This window comes from Phocoena phocoena, chromosome 14, assembly GCF_963924675.1.
Source record: "Phocoena phocoena chromosome 14, mPhoPho1.1, whole genome shotgun sequence".
In the NCBI taxonomy this organism is placed as follows: domain Eukaryota; kingdom Metazoa; phylum Chordata; class Mammalia; order Artiodactyla; family Phocoenidae; genus Phocoena; species Phocoena phocoena.
The window spans coordinates 38,713,361-38,730,916 of NC_089232.1; the positions used below are offsets into that span (position 1 = coordinate 38,713,361).

General features: G+C 38.3%; 1 protein-coding gene across 2 annotated transcripts in view; it reads left to right on the forward strand.

Annotated features, from left to right (window-relative positions):
- Positions 1 to 1,255: 1,255 nt before the first annotated feature.
- The window catches only part of XPO1 (exportin 1), a 42,523-nt gene continuing 26,222 nt past the window's right edge, over positions 1,256 to 17,556 (forward strand). Inside the window, exons 1-4 of one of the 2 annotated variants that reach the window (XM_065890909.1) lie at positions 1,256 to 1,310; positions 4,668 to 4,799; positions 10,304 to 10,405; positions 13,940 to 14,012. In XM_065890909.1, coding sequence (XP_065746981.1) covers positions 4,674 to 4,799; positions 10,304 to 10,405; positions 13,940 to 14,012 — 301 coding nt within the window. In that variant the 5' untranslated portion in view covers positions 1,256 to 1,310; positions 4,668 to 4,673. Of the gene's footprint in view, positions 1,311 to 4,667; positions 4,800 to 10,303; positions 10,406 to 13,939; positions 14,013 to 17,556 lie in introns of those variants that run through there. The other variant, XM_065890910.1, reaches the window with a different exon arrangement.

Here is a 17,556-nt window from a genome sequence, read left to right on the forward strand (position 1 = left end):
GGGAGCCGGCGGGGGCGGGCCAGCGCGGGTCCGGGAGAAGCCGAGCGAAAGCGGGCTACCGCGCGCCGCGCTCAAACTCGCGCCACCACCAGCTCAGGAGCTGCGCCCCACCCTCTCCGTCACCAAAGGCGCCCAGCCAATGAGCGGGCCGGAAAGGCCGGGCCTGCGGGCTAAGCACTGGGAGGGGGAGCGGCGGGAGGGGGCGGGAAGTCGAGGGCGGGCTACGTTTGATTGACAGCTCGCTCGAACCAATCCTCCGCGCGGCTTCTCTTCGCTCTCCTCTCTGCAGGGCTCAGCTCTTCGTCCCACCTCCTCCTCCTCCACCCTCCTCCTAGCTCCTTTGCGACCCGCCCCTCTTCCCCTCCCCCACTCTGCGGGCAAATCGCTGCTGGAAAGAGGCGGGGGACGAAGCGGCGGGCTTGTGTGGAGCCTTGAGGTGGGATTGACGGGCGAGCTGGCCAGTAGGAGGTAGGCTGATGGCGCGGCTGTGGCTGGAACCGGCCAATGGGCGGGCGGGCTGGGGGCGGAGGCCCAGGTTCCAAACGCTCCGCGGCGCCATGGGCTGAAAACTCAACCGAGATGGAATCTCCCAGTCTGAACCGGTTTCAACCGGTTCCGAGTTTGAGGCACTAGGAGGAGGGGGAGAAGCGGCTGCAGCGGCCGCGGCAGGAGCAGCGGGAGCTACAGCATCAGCAAGAGCAACAGTAGCTACAGCCCCGGCGGCGGTGCCTGTTCCAGTCTTTGCTGCTGCAGTCCGTGCAACCACCCAGAGGGGGAGGGGGGAACCACCAGTCGCTGAGGAGCAGGAGAAGGGGGGAAAGTTTAGGCGAGCCTGGGTGGGGGGGGCCCAGCGCCGGAGCCGCGTGAGGGAGCCGTATTTTGGTAGGGGGGAGTCGGACTGCAACTGGCAGCAGAGCGTCCCCCGGCCGTGTGGACTCTACAGCCCCTACTCCTGCCGCTCCTGCTGCCGCCTGTAGCTGGAGGGTCTCCCTGGGGCAGAATCTTTGGGACTTGACCCCGTTCCCCTCCCCCTTCCCTCACTCCCTAGCCAGGCGGGAGCATTTATTCCACAGATTAATTCCCCTTCTTTTTTGGGGGGGTGGCGGGTGTGTGTATCGGGGGGAGGTGTCCCTGAAATAGTAAATATTGTTGAGCTTTTTTTGCCCTTATCCTCTTCGTTTTTTTAATTTCCTTTTTTAAGGTGGGAAAACTGTGAAACCCACCTTGATTTCCTCCCCTCTCCCCCCCCCCATCCTCCCTCGCCCTAATCCCCCGACAAGGAAGGAAGAAGCAGTTGGTTCAATCTCTGGGTAAGTCGACTGTGTCTTCGGGGTCGAGGGTCGGGCGGCAGGGCGGGAGAAGGCTGGCGTGGGGCGCGGCGGCGGCCGCAGGAGGCGAACCGGGGAGGCGGCGGCGGGCCCACAGCAGAGCCTGCGATTGAATGGAGCCGCTTCTGCCGCTGGGGGATGGAGGCGGGGAGGCTGCCGCGGGAGGGGAGCGCTTGCTGGGTCATTCGCGTGTGCGGGTAGCGGTGGAGGAAGGCAAGGAGCGTGGTAGTGAAGTGGGGCCCGGCGCGGGGGTGGAAGGGCTTCCCCAGCCCCTTGGGTTGGGGAGAAGTTGGGGTGATTTCAGGAACATTTCTGTAAATTATTAGGAGTGGAAGTTTCCAGAAATATTTAGTGCAGCAGCATTGAAACGTCCGCCTGCATCACGTGGCCCCTCGGTGGAGAGCTTGGGATCGCGGGAGGGAGGGGCTCTTAAGTCCTTGCTCCTCCTGCAGGGAAACTCAGAATCTCTGGTTTTTTACGGAGTAGAATTAGAAGTAGGAAAGGTTAGTTGATTTTTCAGGGAAGTGCAGATGAGGTTCTGTGCTGTAGTTTGTTTGGGGGGACTTGGGTGTGTAAAGTGATCGACTCATTTACTGCTGGCATTGTACAGTGGATAAAATACCCTGATTCTCTTTCATTCCCGTGTCTGAGTTTGGGGTGGGTGAGAGGAAGTGGTGTACCGGGGGAAGCATGAGAGATTTGCCCAGTCTGGACCTCCTCTGAGCACGCAGAGGCCATGCTGCATAGAGAATGGGGCGGTGAACTTCAGGCGCCTGGTCTAAATGCCTTCTCCGAGTATGGGCGGGGTGAGTGCGTGCTCCAGTATGCTATAGTTAGAAGTGCTGCACATCGGTTCGGGTGGGAAGAGAGGGGAGGGCGGGCCTTAGTGAGGTGTGTTTCTACTGAATGAAGCAGGCAATTGCCCACACAATCTAAAGTAGCAGTCTTTCTCCTTGCAGCGACTTGTTTTTTGACCTACTATGTAGTTATCATTAACGGTTATGATTTTCTGGTTTTTGGATGGGAGCTGGCAGTGTGTAGTTGCCTGCCTATTCAGTTTGAAGTGGCAGTGAAGGTATTTTGGTAGTCACTTGTAGAGTCACCACGTGGCTGGATAATACCTTATATTTGCTATACAGTGAGTGGAATTTAGAATTGAGTGTCGTAAGGAGAAGGAAAAGCTTTTGTGGTTTCTTTCACCTCTCCCGCTATGGCTGTTTGCTGTCTGCCTGATTGTGTATCTTAAGCGCGTGGGACACTGCTGTTAGTGGAAAGAATGTTTTGGAAGCTGTTTGATTTGGGAGACTAAATGTGCTTGGCATTGACTAGAAAGCCGCCATTTCTGTACTACGTACGGTTCGAGAATAGGTAGGTCATTTCGAAGATAGCCGCTAGTTTTTAGGGTGGCATACCCTGCTGTATTTAATACAGGCTTCTATTCTAAACCTGATTTTTTTTTCACAGGAATTTGTCTCATATTTGTAAGGACAATGTGCTTGAAAATGAAACTTTTTAGAGTCACTTTATTCTTTCTCGTTTTGGCTATTAAATTATGATAGGACGAAATAGGATAAAAGTTCGTTCAATTTTTAACCCCCCCAGTCGAAAACATTTGATGTATAGATCTTGGTTTTGTGGACATTGCTTTTCAGCCTCAATTTTTAAGATTGTCTGATCCTTTGAAATTGTATGGCACTTGAATGAGTTAAATTTACACTTCCATTTGTGAAATATATATTTTCTTTTTCCTATTAATATTTAGATCAAAGATTGTGTATGTCAGGTATTTTACATTAAAAATACATTTAATAACTGCTGTAGAAATTTTTGAAATCTCACCAGTTTTTACTGTCAACAGTGGATGGAAGGACTTAAGAGGAATAAAATTCCTCAAACTCATAATTTCTCAGTTTTTGCATTATATCTAACCTAACTGATCCTTCAGACTTTTACTTTGTTGTAACTGATATTATCGTTAAATAAAACATTTGGCTTAAAATTGAAATTGCTGCCATTGTTAACGTTTTTTTTTACCTGTTATAAAATAGACAAGAAATAATGCCTTTTTCCTAACAAGCTGCTTTGTCCAAACATAATGTAATTAAGTTAGCCACCCATTTCCTGATCTTGGAAGGTTAAGAGAGGGAGAAGTAGAGATGACCATCTGACCTTGTTGGGTCTAAGTACAGTAAACCAGGGGTACTTAGCTCAAGGTTTCATGCATGGCTTTCATGGTGTCCTGAATCGTCTGTAACTGTATACAAAGTTGTGAATTTTTTAAATTTGGCAACAGCTATCCTGTTCCTCTGATTGTGAGGCATCTTAACCCCAAAAAGTTTGAGGAGTGCTGATTTAGCCAGTCAGACTTAAGTGGCACTGGCTTTGAAGAAAAAGCAAAAGGAAAGATTTTTATAAGGCTGGGCAACAAGAATGTGCATGTGTGCCAGCATCTTGGAGTAGAATCCTCTTAAAGGGGTACCATTGCATATGAACCAGTAGGTTTTAGCCAGTACATTACTTGAGGTGAAGAAGCTCATTTTTCTGTTATGGTAGAATTTAGTCTTATTTAGAAAATAGCAAGATTTTACAGCTTTTTGTTTTGCCAGTCAGTACTTGGAAATTAAAAAAAATCTTGTTTGACGTATTACCATAGTTTTTTTTTTTTCTAGAACATACATTCAAGGAGCTTGTACGCTTGTAATTTAAATCTCCACAAATTCATTCAGGGATGAAAGAAACAAATATAAATGGTTTAATTGAGTGCAAAAGCGTAAATTCTATAGAGGTTAAGGATACCAGATTTGTTAGACTTGTTAGCTAATCATTGCTATATATAGGAAAACTTTTATACCACATTTAATTTTTAGCGTCTTCAGTATATCTTAAAAATTAAGGTAACATGAAATGAGGGAAAGTGAGCTTTTACTGAACTAGAAGACCCTACTTGGGGCAGGGGGCGGGGATCCATTTGAACTTCATCTGTATTTAAAATTTTCGAGATCAAGATTTTAAATTGTATCAGGTTTTAGGGCCATAAATTCTTTAATAATCATTTTTAAAACGGGTTAGGGTGACTTTATATACATGATAGTAGAAAGAACAGTATGATTTTTCTGGGGTGTAAAAATAAAGTGAACCCTAATGATTAATGCAGTTGTGGAGTACCTAAGTAACTTCAGCGTTTATTTGCTTTTACTGTCTCAGTTGTTTAGGTAAAATCTCTGAAATACAAAGTAAAATATTTGTCAGAACATGGTTGAAGTCAAATAACTTGAGTAGAAACTTTTTGACAATATCAAAACTTCATAGGCGCCTTAAATTCTTTCTCTTTATTTTCAGTAATCTATGCCAGCAATTATGACAATGTTAGCAGACCATGCAGCTCGCCAGCTGCTTGATTTCAGCCAAAAACTGGATATCAACCTTTTAGACAACGTGGTGAATTGCTTATACCACGGAGAAGGAGCCCAGGTAAAGTAGTTGATCAAAACATTATTGCAGAGTAATAAAGTTGTTGAGTTTAGAATAAAATTTTAAATTACCACCTTTTAAAAAATATCCCATAGTTTGTATTAAATTGGAATTATATATTAATTCTGAGAGGTGGTCTGGAGAAAGAAATTGCATTACATTTTGAAATGGTTTAGAGTGGGAAGTTTTGGAATATTTTTATTATACTTGTTCTATTCTTCAGCAACCTTTACCCCATTTAATAAAAGATACAGCCCAATGTATTAAATGTTTTGTAGATATTAAAGGTTGTATGTCCCTTATATATTTAATGTATTTGGAGTTAATATGAGTCTTCTGTTTTTGAAACATTTAAATTGCAGAAGTATTTCACAGATAAAACTTGTTTTAAATATCCCACAATACCAGGTATCTTTACATTGTTTGAATTTTAGCACTTGTAAAAGTGATAACTGTTAAAATAGGAAATTGTCTTACACTTAATCTATGTTTTGATGAGTTTAAGGTTTGGGGTTTTTTTTTTTAAAAAAACAGGAATGTTTGTAAATTAATTTTTTTTATGGTACAAGAAACTGGACAATCTTCAATCTGCGCCCTGTGGACCTAATAAAGTTTTAAACGAGTAAAAGTTTCTGTTCCTGGATTAAAAAAATCTTATAAGGTGACGTGACAGATATCTTACTAGTAAAATTTTGTTGCCAAAAAGTGCATTTCTGGTAGATAATGTATCTTCAAGCCATTAATTTATATTTGCATAGTTAAACCCTGGCTACTTTGATACTTTTTAAAAACCTCTGAAAGGTGGATATAGTGGTATCTTTTATAGATAGTCCAAAAAACATGATGTATAAATATTAGCAAGTACATAAGTATTTCTATTCCCTTCTGAAATCTAACATTGGGTTCACTATAATAAAGAAAAAATTTAAAGGGAAAAAGGGCCATGAAAGTTGTATGAGTGGAAAAAATTACAGTGATTTTGTAAGCTTGTTAGTGCAGTTTTATACTCCTAGGCGCTTTCGATCAGTGTTCTTGTCTCCAAAAGCATTCCTGAAAAAGTATCCGTATTTGCTACACATACTATACATTCAACATGGAGCTTTAAGCTCCATTTCATCCCAGCATGGATGTATGGAAAGCAGCTGCTTTTGGAAGAAAGTATGACAGTAAGGTTGAAATGCATGAAGTAAGGTTGGGCTCAACTTTGACTATATTAGAAGCATAAGTCTATAAGCCATTAGGAAGATAGGCATTTAATTTTATCATATCATTAAGCTGCCACTGCTCTTTAGTCTTCGTTCTTTTTTAACCTGGTTCACAGCATCTAGAAGTATGATGACTAAATAGACCAGTGTTCTAGGCTTATAACAGAAGTAATTATGAAGACTATGTTGTAATATTGCTTTAGTAATGTTTCACAGTGTCGAAATTTAATGATTTGTTTTAAATTTGACGTTTGAATAAAGACTAGATTTAGAAAAGTGTTTACAGATGTTTCCATTTATGAAGACAAAATTAACTTTACCAAAAGTAAGAATTTTATGTCTGGTTAGATTTCTCATGGGACAAGTCAGTTGCATAAAGAATAATCAGTAAGTTGGTATTTGTTATAGATAAGGGAACAGGCTTAGAGCTTAAAGGCAGTTAAGAACCCCTTTTCTGAAAGTGATATCTTTAAACTTCCTTTGTTCAATTTTTTATATACCACTTCTTGGGGGTTTTATTTTGAATAAAAAGTTGAAGGTTGCAGTGGAAAACATGTTTCGTTTTTTTCTTTTGCGGTACGCGGGCCTCTCACTGTTGTGGCCTCTCTCGTTGCGGAGCACAGGCTCTGGACGTGCAGGCTCAGCGGCCATGGCTCACGGGCCCAGCCGCTCCGCGGCATGTGGGATCTTCCCGGACCGGGACACGAATCCGTGTCCCCTGCATCGGCAGGCGGACTCTCAACCACTGTGCCACCAGGGAAGCCCGGAAAACATGTTTTTAGTGTTAAATGTCTTAAATTTATTCCAGTAAGTTTTCTAGTCATTCCTCTAGAATCTCATCTACAAAGTTACCTACCTTGCAAGAGACTGGAGGATTAGTGATGAGGTTTTGTAAAGCACCTGTTAGCGGTGACTGCTATTTAGGAGCCATTCTGTTTAAAGGGGACTTTGAAAGTATAATGAAGATGATTTCACATATGTGATGTAAACTCATTGTTTTCGGGTTTTTTTGTTTTTTTTTTGCGGTACGTGGGCCTCTCACTGTTGTGGCCTCCCCCTTTGCGGAGCACAGGCTCCGGACGCGCAGGCTCAGCGGCCATGGCTCACGGGCCCAGCTGCTCCGCGGCATGTGGGATCCTCCCAGACCGGGGCACGAACCTGTGTCCCCTGCATCGGCAGGCAGACGCTCAACCATTGTGCCACCCGGGAAGCCCAAACTCATTGTTTTAAAATATGGTTTGGTGGGGAGTTTTTGTTTGTCTTTGGTCTGTCATAAAATATGTACTTAAAATAGCAAGTAGAAATTATGCTAATTAAGTTTTAAACTCACCTGTATGTAGCCTAACTTTTTTGAAAAGGATTTCATAACTTTGGAGAGGAAGGAATTATTAGAAGGGTGGCCTTTAATCTGTAGATAGAACTTTTGCCTAGATGGGTAGTATAGTAGAATAATTAGCACTGTAATATTAGGACTACCTTCTGTTATAAACATTTTTCTATTTTTAGCCAAATAGGACGCCAGGGAAACAAAAATGTTGGAGTTGGGTGTTTTCTCCTGTACTGTGTTAAGTGTCTTGAACTCTTTTATCTATTGCTTAGCAACTAAAATACTTTCAACATTCAGTTAGTAACACAGGGAGATGCCAGATTTTCTCTCTCCTCGGTTTCCCTTTGTGCCTTTTTTAACCCCTCTTGGGGTTTTAAGTTAATAAAGGAATATATTTTTTAAAAGAAGAAAAGGATATATTATGTAAGGACAGTGGGATTAAGACAAATTTAAAAAGGACGCAAATACTAGCAATAACTTTAGAGAGTAAAATTACAACAAAAAGGATGACTGAAAAGGAAGGAACGTAATTTATGGGGAGATTGAAATGAATGGTGATAGTGTGGGAACTATTCATTTATGTGTAGAATGCTCATCACTTCAAAAAATCTGATAAAAGTTGTATCTTGACCAAATAACTTACTAGGCATGGATCTTTGATGTACCTTATCCTCTTAATATTTGTTACTGTTTTATATGCAAGTCTATCCAGTTAGATATTCTCAGGAAGAGAATCAAAACACTGCTAAAATGGGCTTTGGCCATAAATAATTCACATCACCATTCTTTCTACCTTTTGTTGGTTGCTTATTATATGATACAATTACAACCCTTTAAATCAAATAAAAAATGTATAGTTGTATTTCAAGACTTCACACACTTGCTCTAATCCCAGACCCTTAGGGTGGAACCCAGGCACCTTATTTTTCTTTCAAGTTCCAAAGTATTTCTGGTCTTATTGTCAGGATACAGAACCATTACCTAATTTAGTGGGTGTGTATTTGTCAACGTTTTAAACAATAAGCAGTGTATAAAAGCCAAAAGAGGGGCTTCTGTGGTGGCGGTGGTTGAGAGTCCGCCTGCCGATGCAGGGGATGCGGGTTCATGCCCCAGTCTGGGAAGATCCCACATGCCGCAGAGCGGCTAGGCCCGTGAGCCATGGCCGCTGAGGCTGCGCGTCCGGAGCCTGTGCTCCACAACGGGAGAGGCCACAACAGTGAGAGGCCCGCGTACCGCAAAAAAAAAAAAGAAAAAAAAAAAAAAGCCACAAGAGAAAAATTTGTTTTTTGTAGATTGGAATAAAAGCCAACTTAAAGATTATGAGGTGTCTGTGTCAGAGATGGTTTAAATAAGAATGCTTTTCTCCCCTCCTTTTGATGCTTCCTTGTTTAACCCATAGAATCAAACCCTTGATCAAGTAAATGATCTAACAGAAGGATAATCGCCAAATTTTAAAACGACAAAAATTTACTCTTTGGTTACAACATGTGATAGAAATAGGTAAAAGTTAGTTAGGGAGGATCCAGTTGAGCTACAAAACAGCCTATAAAGGTGAAAAAGATTAAGCGGTTGCTTCCTGAAAAAAATTAATAGACTTATCAGCCTTTGATAAAATGTAGTGTTCATATTGTGTGAAAAACTAACAGTTAAAATGAAGAAACTGGATAATGTCAACATGGCTAGATCTTTAAAACTCTCAATTGTCAATCATATCTCAGTGAAGCCAAGGGAAAGAAACTATGTCAAATGGAAAGAGGGAACTGCAGAAGGATTTCTACAATATACTATTTATATAAAATTTAGTAACCACACAACTATTTTTATGAAATTCATACACATGCTGTGAAAATAGAGACAGGAAAAGACACCAAAGTCATGAAAGTGATTATCTCTAAAGAAGGAACAAAGGAAGGAAATGGCGCTGAAGAAAGGTACAGAGTTCCATAAGTTTTAGATCTTATGTTTAAAAGAAAAACAGACAAGTGCAGCAAAATCTTAACATTTGTTAATTCTAGATGATGGTTTCATAGATTTAAATATTCTGGGTTTGCATTTTAGAAATACAAAAGCAAAAAAAGAAAATTTTCAAAATAAGCTAGGATTTAATATGTGAAATTAAAGGATTTTCAGAGACAAAGGTGTGTTTACAATAAACTGAAAATACTGCTTTAAAAGGGTCTTAATGTTTTATGTGTATCAACAGGTATTAGAGTTGTAGACTTACTTAGACCTAGCTTTTATCTAGATGTCTCCCCTGAAATATAATTTTATAAAGTTCGTTAAAGATATCTTGGTGACTCTTATAAACCAGAGTATACCATTACATAACTTGTCTAAGTAGATGTGAATTTTTATATGTTGCTTTTGGTTGATTGTGTGCTGAGAACCCCTTTATGTTGGAGTAGATAATTGATTGAATTTAAGTTCAGTTTTGAGAATACCAAATAAAGCAGATTAGGGGAAGAAAACACTTTTCTGTTTAAAAAGAATATACCCATTCTTTTTTTTAATTAATTTTTTAAATTCGTTAATTTATTTTTGGCTGCGTTGGGTCTTCATTGCTGCGCGCAGGCTTTATCTAGTTGCGGTGTGTGTGCTTCTCATTGCAGTGGCTTCTCTTGTTGTGGAGCACGGGCTCTAGGCACATGGGCTTCAGTAGTTGTGGTGTGCAGGCTCAGTAGTTGTGGCGCACAGGCTTAGCTGCTCCACAGCATGTGGGATCTTCCCCGACCAGGGCTCGAACCCGTGTCCCCTGCATTGGCAGGCGGATTCTTAACTACTGCGCCACCAGGGAAGCCCTGTACCCATTCTTAATTGAAGTTGATAATGGACACATTTTTATTTCTCTAAGGACTAGTTTCTTGAGTATTTCTGAAAGTTGATAAAATCACTGTCCTATTAGGATTTGTGCCTTGCTCAATACCATTCGAAAGAACAAGTTAGCTTAAAATTCTTTTTGTATACTATTTTAGCAAAGAATGGCTCAAGAAGTACTGACACATTTAAAGGAGCATCCTGATGCATGGACAAGAGTCGACACAATTTTGGAATTTTCACAGAATATGAACACGAAAGTAAGCAAGTGGTGGTTTTTTAAATCCATTATTTCTTCTTTTCTTCCAGTCATAAACTTTGAGGAAGGTATCTCATTTTTAGTATTAGCATCTGTTATCAAATCATTTAATAATGTTAACTTATTTCAAAATTTAGCCTTAAACATAGAATGAATTCTTGCAAATAGTCCTAAGAATTATAAATGGAGTTTTGAAATTGGGACTAGTATGCAAGGTGGCTTTTTTTTGTTGTTGTTTGGGGGTTCTTTTTGGTTTGGTTTTTTTTTTTTTCTTTTTCTTTTTAGAATATGTGTACAGATCTCCGCATAAATTCTGAATGTTATTCAGAGATGAAACATAACATCCGAGGAATTATTTTGGGCAAGTAATCAATATAACACAGGCTAGGCACCTCCAAAACCAAGTTGTGTGGGCAGCGTAAAACCCTACTCCATGGTACCAATGCTTTTAATGGGACAGCACTCAGTTTTTATTTGCAATTGAAAATGTTATCATTTGGGTCCTTTTTTCTTAAGTTTGAACAGAAGGGTTGATCAAAATGTGTTTTGACTGTTTAGGCTTGATGATTCACACTTCTCTTTAAACTGCCTTAAAGTAGTAAAATACCATGCATGGCATTCTGTTTAAATACACACAAGGTTTCCACTTGGTATACATTGTGTTAAAACAGAAAGTAGCCATGTTCACCTCTGTTTCTGAAATCAGACTGTGTTAATTAACAGTTTTAAAATATTAACTAGTTTTGACATCTTATAAATTTTAGGGCAAAAATACAGTCCAGAACTTCCTCAAAGTGCTAACCTTAAGTAACATAACAGTGTTTGCCTGTTTGCTTGCCTGGTAAATTTTGCTTTTTATACTGACAGACATTACTAATGTTTAAGTTGATTTATCAACAGTATTTTTAAAAACTCAAATTTGTCTTGTGAAAAATGAGATGATTAGAGGAACAGAAAGAAAGCAACAGGTAAAGAATTCTTCCATTTACATAAATTACAAATGATTTGGTGCTAAATTTATGCACTATGACATTTGGCTTTTATGCAATCATTTTTTTTTTCTTTAAAGATGTTAACACTACCTGATATTAATCATAATGTTCCATTATGTTGATTGCTTGTAATAGGAAGAAAAGGGGTGTCTTCCTGTGCAACTGACACAGCTAGGCTTTGACGGCAGGCCTCCACAAGGTCTACCCTTTTGATTCCCTTTAACTGAATTCTGTTCATCAATTGTTTTTGTTTCATGGGCGGTGGGAGGGGAAAGGGGAATTCAATGCGTAAAATAAGTATTTCTAAGGGCTCAGTAGAAATTTCTACCATAGGGATCATTTCATGCATTTATTTTTTTCATTTAGTCTTTGCTGTTCTCTGTCCCTCATCTTCATAACTCAGCAGTGGATTTCTCAAGTCCTGAGGTGTAAAGCAGAAACTTAATACTTCAGAATGATATTTGGATTATTTATGTATATTTCCAAAGTAGTTATTTATCATTGGCCCTCAGATTTGGCTATCACTTCAGATTTTTTAATCAAAATACTCCTTTTCAAAGAAATGTGAATTCTCATCATGTGTAGAGTCTTAATGTCTAGGAGAGATTGGGTTTTAGGGTACTATGTTGGTGATCTATGTATTCCTTTGAACTAAGTAGTGAAAAGCTTTTATTGGGCTTCCTGCCTCAGACCTGTGTGCAGAAAGATGAAAAGATGAATTGTATCTTCAGCAAGCTTGTGCTACTTTTTTACAGTTGGAGAAAGGACTAGAGGTTAGTAAATAGGTAATTCAGGTAACAGTATCAGATATAAAGGCAGAAGTAAATAAATGCAACAATGGAGGGGGGATATCCTTCAATTAAAAAGGGTAGGCTGAAAATACATTGGCTAAATATGGTTAAGTTATTAAGATTAGTACTTCTTAACTGGTGTATTTATGGCAGGTTTTGTGTCTTAGTTTCTTAAAGATCTTTGTAATTGGTTGAGAATTAGCAAGAGGGTATATATTCCATGTAGTAAGAAGTGCATTTGTTTTGACTTAGTAAAACTTTTGACACTCTGATTTCATGCCTTTAGAATTAATTTAAAGCAAGTTTAGGGTAGTGTGTTTTTAAAAGTTAATTTAGAATTTTAGTCAATGAGAAACTTACCTTTTTTGTTTATTTACATTTGTCTGAAACGTAGATCTATAAAGAGAGGTAAATGAACAGGAAAGAAAGCTTCACCATTTACTGCTGATTATGAAACTTTTTTGGCATGGCATCAAATTTATAATTTGTAATTTCAGAATTTTGCTTTGGCCTTGTTTTTATTTTTGAAGTCTTTTTAAGGAATGTTCTGCAAATGTAGGATTTGGGTTGAAATGGCAAATTTTTCCTAAAAAGTATGATATGTTAAAAATGAAAGAAAACAGCAAAAACACTGTTTGAGCACAATGTAGTTTGGGACAGTCTATATTGTGCTTTGGATAAAGTGTGCATTCACATGATCCCTTTGGTTGAAATACTAATGCTCCTATTTTATTGTGTGATGACTAACCATTTTAAAGATGAACTCTTATTCTCAGCCAAAACTTGCAATCTGAGGTTAAATGTCTATATATGAATGAGTTTACCTTTCAGGTATTATGGCTGATTCTTCCCTAATTCAACCAGTTGAAGCATACCACAACAGTTTTGACCCTTTTCTTCCTCCTGTCTATCCACACTAATTGGTCATGGTAATGATTTTGGGTAGTAACTCCTGTAGCCTTGTAAATTGTTATAAATATTGTTGACTATTTAGAGTGAGTAATCAACAGGAGGGACAAAATGGCTTGAAAGTGGTATTTGTATTTATTAACGTTCTTACATTTTTAGTTATCATTTTTATAGTTGGAAGGAATACCTGAAAGGTAGATACAGATTGCAACATTCATTTGTGTATTATTTTGACTGTGCACAAAAGTTTATCTTTAAATTAGTAGAAATAGCAACTCTAAGGGTGGGGTTAAAATTTAAAATTAAACCCGTGGGCTGTCTTGCTGCTCCTTAAGTAACACACCAGTGATGTTTGTAAACACTTTCTGTAGAAAGTATCTGTGACAATACTTTAATACTTGGCCAAGAGCTTACAACTCCTAGAAGATGGTAGGAAGCTTGAGAGCATCCAAGCTGCTAAATTCTTAGGAGCCTGGTCGTGTTAAAGTACGTGAGCCTATAAGCAGTCATTTATGCTGTGAATTCGTATCTGGCTGCTACTTTTCCTTCTACAGACTAAGCCCATTTGGCTGCTAAGGGCTTTTTATTTGGTTCTTCCTCCTGGTGTGAGCATGTATAAACAGCAGGACGTTAAATAGAGTAGTAAACAATAAAGTGAGGAAAATGCATGAAAACTCAGTATATGGGCAAATAGATCCTTGTTTAATATATGTAATTAAACTTGGTAGCATAATGTTTTTGAAAATTTAGATGTAAATGTGTGAATGTCTGTCCATTTGTGAATCCTGGAAATTGCCAGTCTTACAGCAATATATTCACATGCTTCTATTCTCCAATTTTCAGTATTATGGACTACAAATTTTGGAAAATGTGATAAAAACAAGGTGGAAGATTCTTCCAAGGAACCAATGTGAAGGTAGGAAAGTGTTTTAAAGAATTGTAGATTCAGAATTTTATTATTCCTGGCATTTTTATTATAGTTGAGTATTGGACAGGAGGAATGTGTTGAATCTTTAGTAGTTTATTATGCTCTAATGGATTACTGCTTTCATCATACTGCAAGGCAGGTTCTGTTTATATTTAGGGTCAGGGGAAGAATAAGGTTATTTTTGGGGGAAAGCAGAAACCAGACTGGTGAAACTTTCTACAGTAAATATTGTGGTGAAAAATTTGTATCAACTTACATAGTTAATCTAGACCGTGTTTGAAATGAATGAAATTTGAATATGTGCTCTTATATATTGTTTTAAATTCATCACACAGTAGCAAGTAATGAGTACTGTAATACAAGGAATAACATAAATATAACAGCAAAGGAAAAAACAAGTTTTAAAAATCAAGACTTTAGCTTTTGACATTCTGGGCATACCTTATAAGAGGTTGGCTTCTAAAATAAGGAAAGATCAAAAAATGAAGCTGTGGAGATGCCTGGTATTAATATTTTTACTTTTTCCTTTGTCACTACCTCAGTAAAAGTAGTCATGGTTTAAGAAACATGGGGCAAAGTTAGTCTCTTGGAATTCTTTAATGCAGTTCCTTCCAGTTTTCACATTCTGCCTTATTATCTACTTTGTTACTTGTTTAATCTCTGAAAAATAAAGAGAGAAGTCTGGATTTTAAAATGGGGTTATACTACTTTTGGTGGCATTTTTTCCTATTAAATTATGTTCCCTTTCTTTGACTGTTGCTCTTTAAGATTTGTCTTTACCTGCTTTCTCATGTCATCTTCATGGTGGAATAGCGACCTGGATTTACTCAGTCTGACTTAAATCTTGACATCTTTCTAGCACTTTTAGAGGTCACTGGGACAATTTTTAATGGCAGTATCCGTAATACACCATAAACTGAATTAAGAATGATAGTATGGGAGGAAATAGTGCCCCCCCCAAAGAGGTTCCTGTTTCTTTAAATGTTTTTATTTTGGTTTGAAACCATTTTAGATCACATTCTGTGACTTTCTCAGAAATTAGTAAGTACAGTTTGACTCAGGCCCAAATAGATCCTTTGTACTTCACTGCTTTTAGGGACCTTAGGTGCAGTCCTGGTTCCTTTACTACTGTTGTTTTTATACTTGTCGTTTGAGCCTCAAATTTAACTTTGGGTATGGCTTACCATACCAACAAAACAGTGTGTAATATTTTACTTCAGTGCCATTTTACTGTAATAAGTCCCTCTTTAATTTCTAAACACATAGACCTCTGCTTCTTATTACATAAGGATTGTGCTAGATGATCCTCCCAAATTATTTTCCAGGTATAAAATTAAATGATTTAAAATTATACTAGCTTATCAGTCATGGTTGTATTTGTTACTGAAAAAATTAGAGGCTAAAAGTTCTCCCTGAGGGCTTGACAGTTTCTGCTTTCTGCATGAATGGGAGTGGCATCTTTTGGTTTTTATCATAAAGTCAAAAGCTTCCATATATTTCTATGTAAGTATCAAATATATACATATTCCAGGGCATATGTATATTTAATATATGCCCTGGAATATGTATATAATTTTAATTTTGAAAGTCTTACCATCTTGTTTGGCAAAAACTGGTAGAGGCGGGGTGGTGATATTCTTCCTGAGTCAAGAGAATTCTATTTTATTCATGTGTTCCTATTCTGTATTAGTGAGATACTTCATTTCTCTGCAAGCAGTACTTATAAAAAACATCAATTAGAATCACCTTTCCCCTTGCATTTCCCCTTAACACTAGTGATAAAATTGCGTGGGATGTAAACTTCTTTAAAAGTACGTGAAGTTCCTATCACCACATGTATGGTTTTCACTGTCAGTGAAGTCATTACATGGAGGGGAAAGTGTGAGGTAATTTTTAGGGTCTTTCAGAGGCTCAATATTAGAAGAGCGTGTAAAATGGCTCCCAGAGAATGTTAGTGAACTCTATCTAACTTTAGATATACAGCAGCAACTTTGCATGATGCATTTAATGATGTGTGTTCTTAAGGTAATTGATCTCATTTATAAAGCATTGGGAAATAAATTTATTCACTACTATATTTATAATTCTTTCCAACTTTGTCACCCTAGGAGGCTTTTACAATCCTAAAATTTTGTATCTTGCGAAGTATACTAAATTTCTGAATGTTAATTTTCCTTCATCTTAAGTAACTTCGATATTGGAAATAAATTAGTATAACCCCCCAAATATTGTACATTCCTTTTGTTTATAATTTGTCATATCTTTTAAGCTGTTGTCTCCACTTTAGCTAGTCTTTGTCCATTTTAGTACCATTAGGTATTAAGACTATACAAATATATTCCCTACGTCAGAGTATTACAGGTAGGAAGATAAAACATGTTAAAAATGATATCTTTTTTAAAAAATATCATTAAATTAGGCGTATATGTAATAAGTGCTAACACATGCTAAAAGAGGGGAAAAATCAGGTTGGCCCCTTTGGACAAGCTCATTCATGAAAATGGCAATGCTTGATGTATTTTAAAGGAATGATAGGTTTGGTTATCAAACCTATCAAACAGCAAGCCAAGATAAGTTTTGTTTGTTTGTTTGTTTTGGGTTCTCGGGCCTCTCCCGTTGGGACGTGCACAGCCGCTCCGCGGCATGTGGGATCTTCTGGGACCGGGGCTGCGCCACCAGGGAAGCCCCCAAGATAAGTTATGTACATTTTTTCCAATCCAGCATATATTTTATCAGCTTTCAGGTTCTTGTCCATAAGCGTACGTTAATTTTCACATGTTCGTTTAGTGGAATGGCATTTTCAATTTAGGGCATTATCTAAAACAGTTTGCCAGGAAAATACCTGACAGTTCTGGACTAAGTTAGATGTCTCTTGCTCTGTGTTCCCTTAGTGTGTCCTGTACCAGCGGATCACAAATGAGTAAAATTTTAATGAGCAAAAGACAGATAATAGCCGAGAAAGGACATGTTAAAAAACATTTAATTAAAAGATATTTTAATAAAAATAGAGCAAGGGAGATATAACCTTCATAATCATTTTAATGAATTTAGATTTATGTAATACAAAGTTAACTACATTGCTCTGATTTTTATCATTTTGCTTTAGGTCAGAAAAATGGTTTTTATGGTCACCCCCATCCCCACCCACTATAACCTTTATCCCACTTAGCTATCACTGTTTTTCTCACTCTTTATCTTATCTTCCCCAAAATAAGCTTAATGGTATCAGGGATCAGAGAATGTCTTTATTGCATTCTTACTGCTTGGTATATAGGTGTTCAGTATATAATTATTCAATTAATGAATTACTTATTATTGAAGTACTTCAGTGACTAACACCACTCCCTATTTGGGATTCATTCATCTATTTAAGACCCTAATGACTTTCCCAGTATTTTTGCTTTTACATTTTTAAGTAAGTCAGGACAATTTTTCATTTTAAGATATTGAGTGTAGTTCTCTGTGCTATACAGTAGGTCTTTGTTGTTTATTTTGTATATAGTAGTGTGTATATTTTAATCCCAAACTCCTA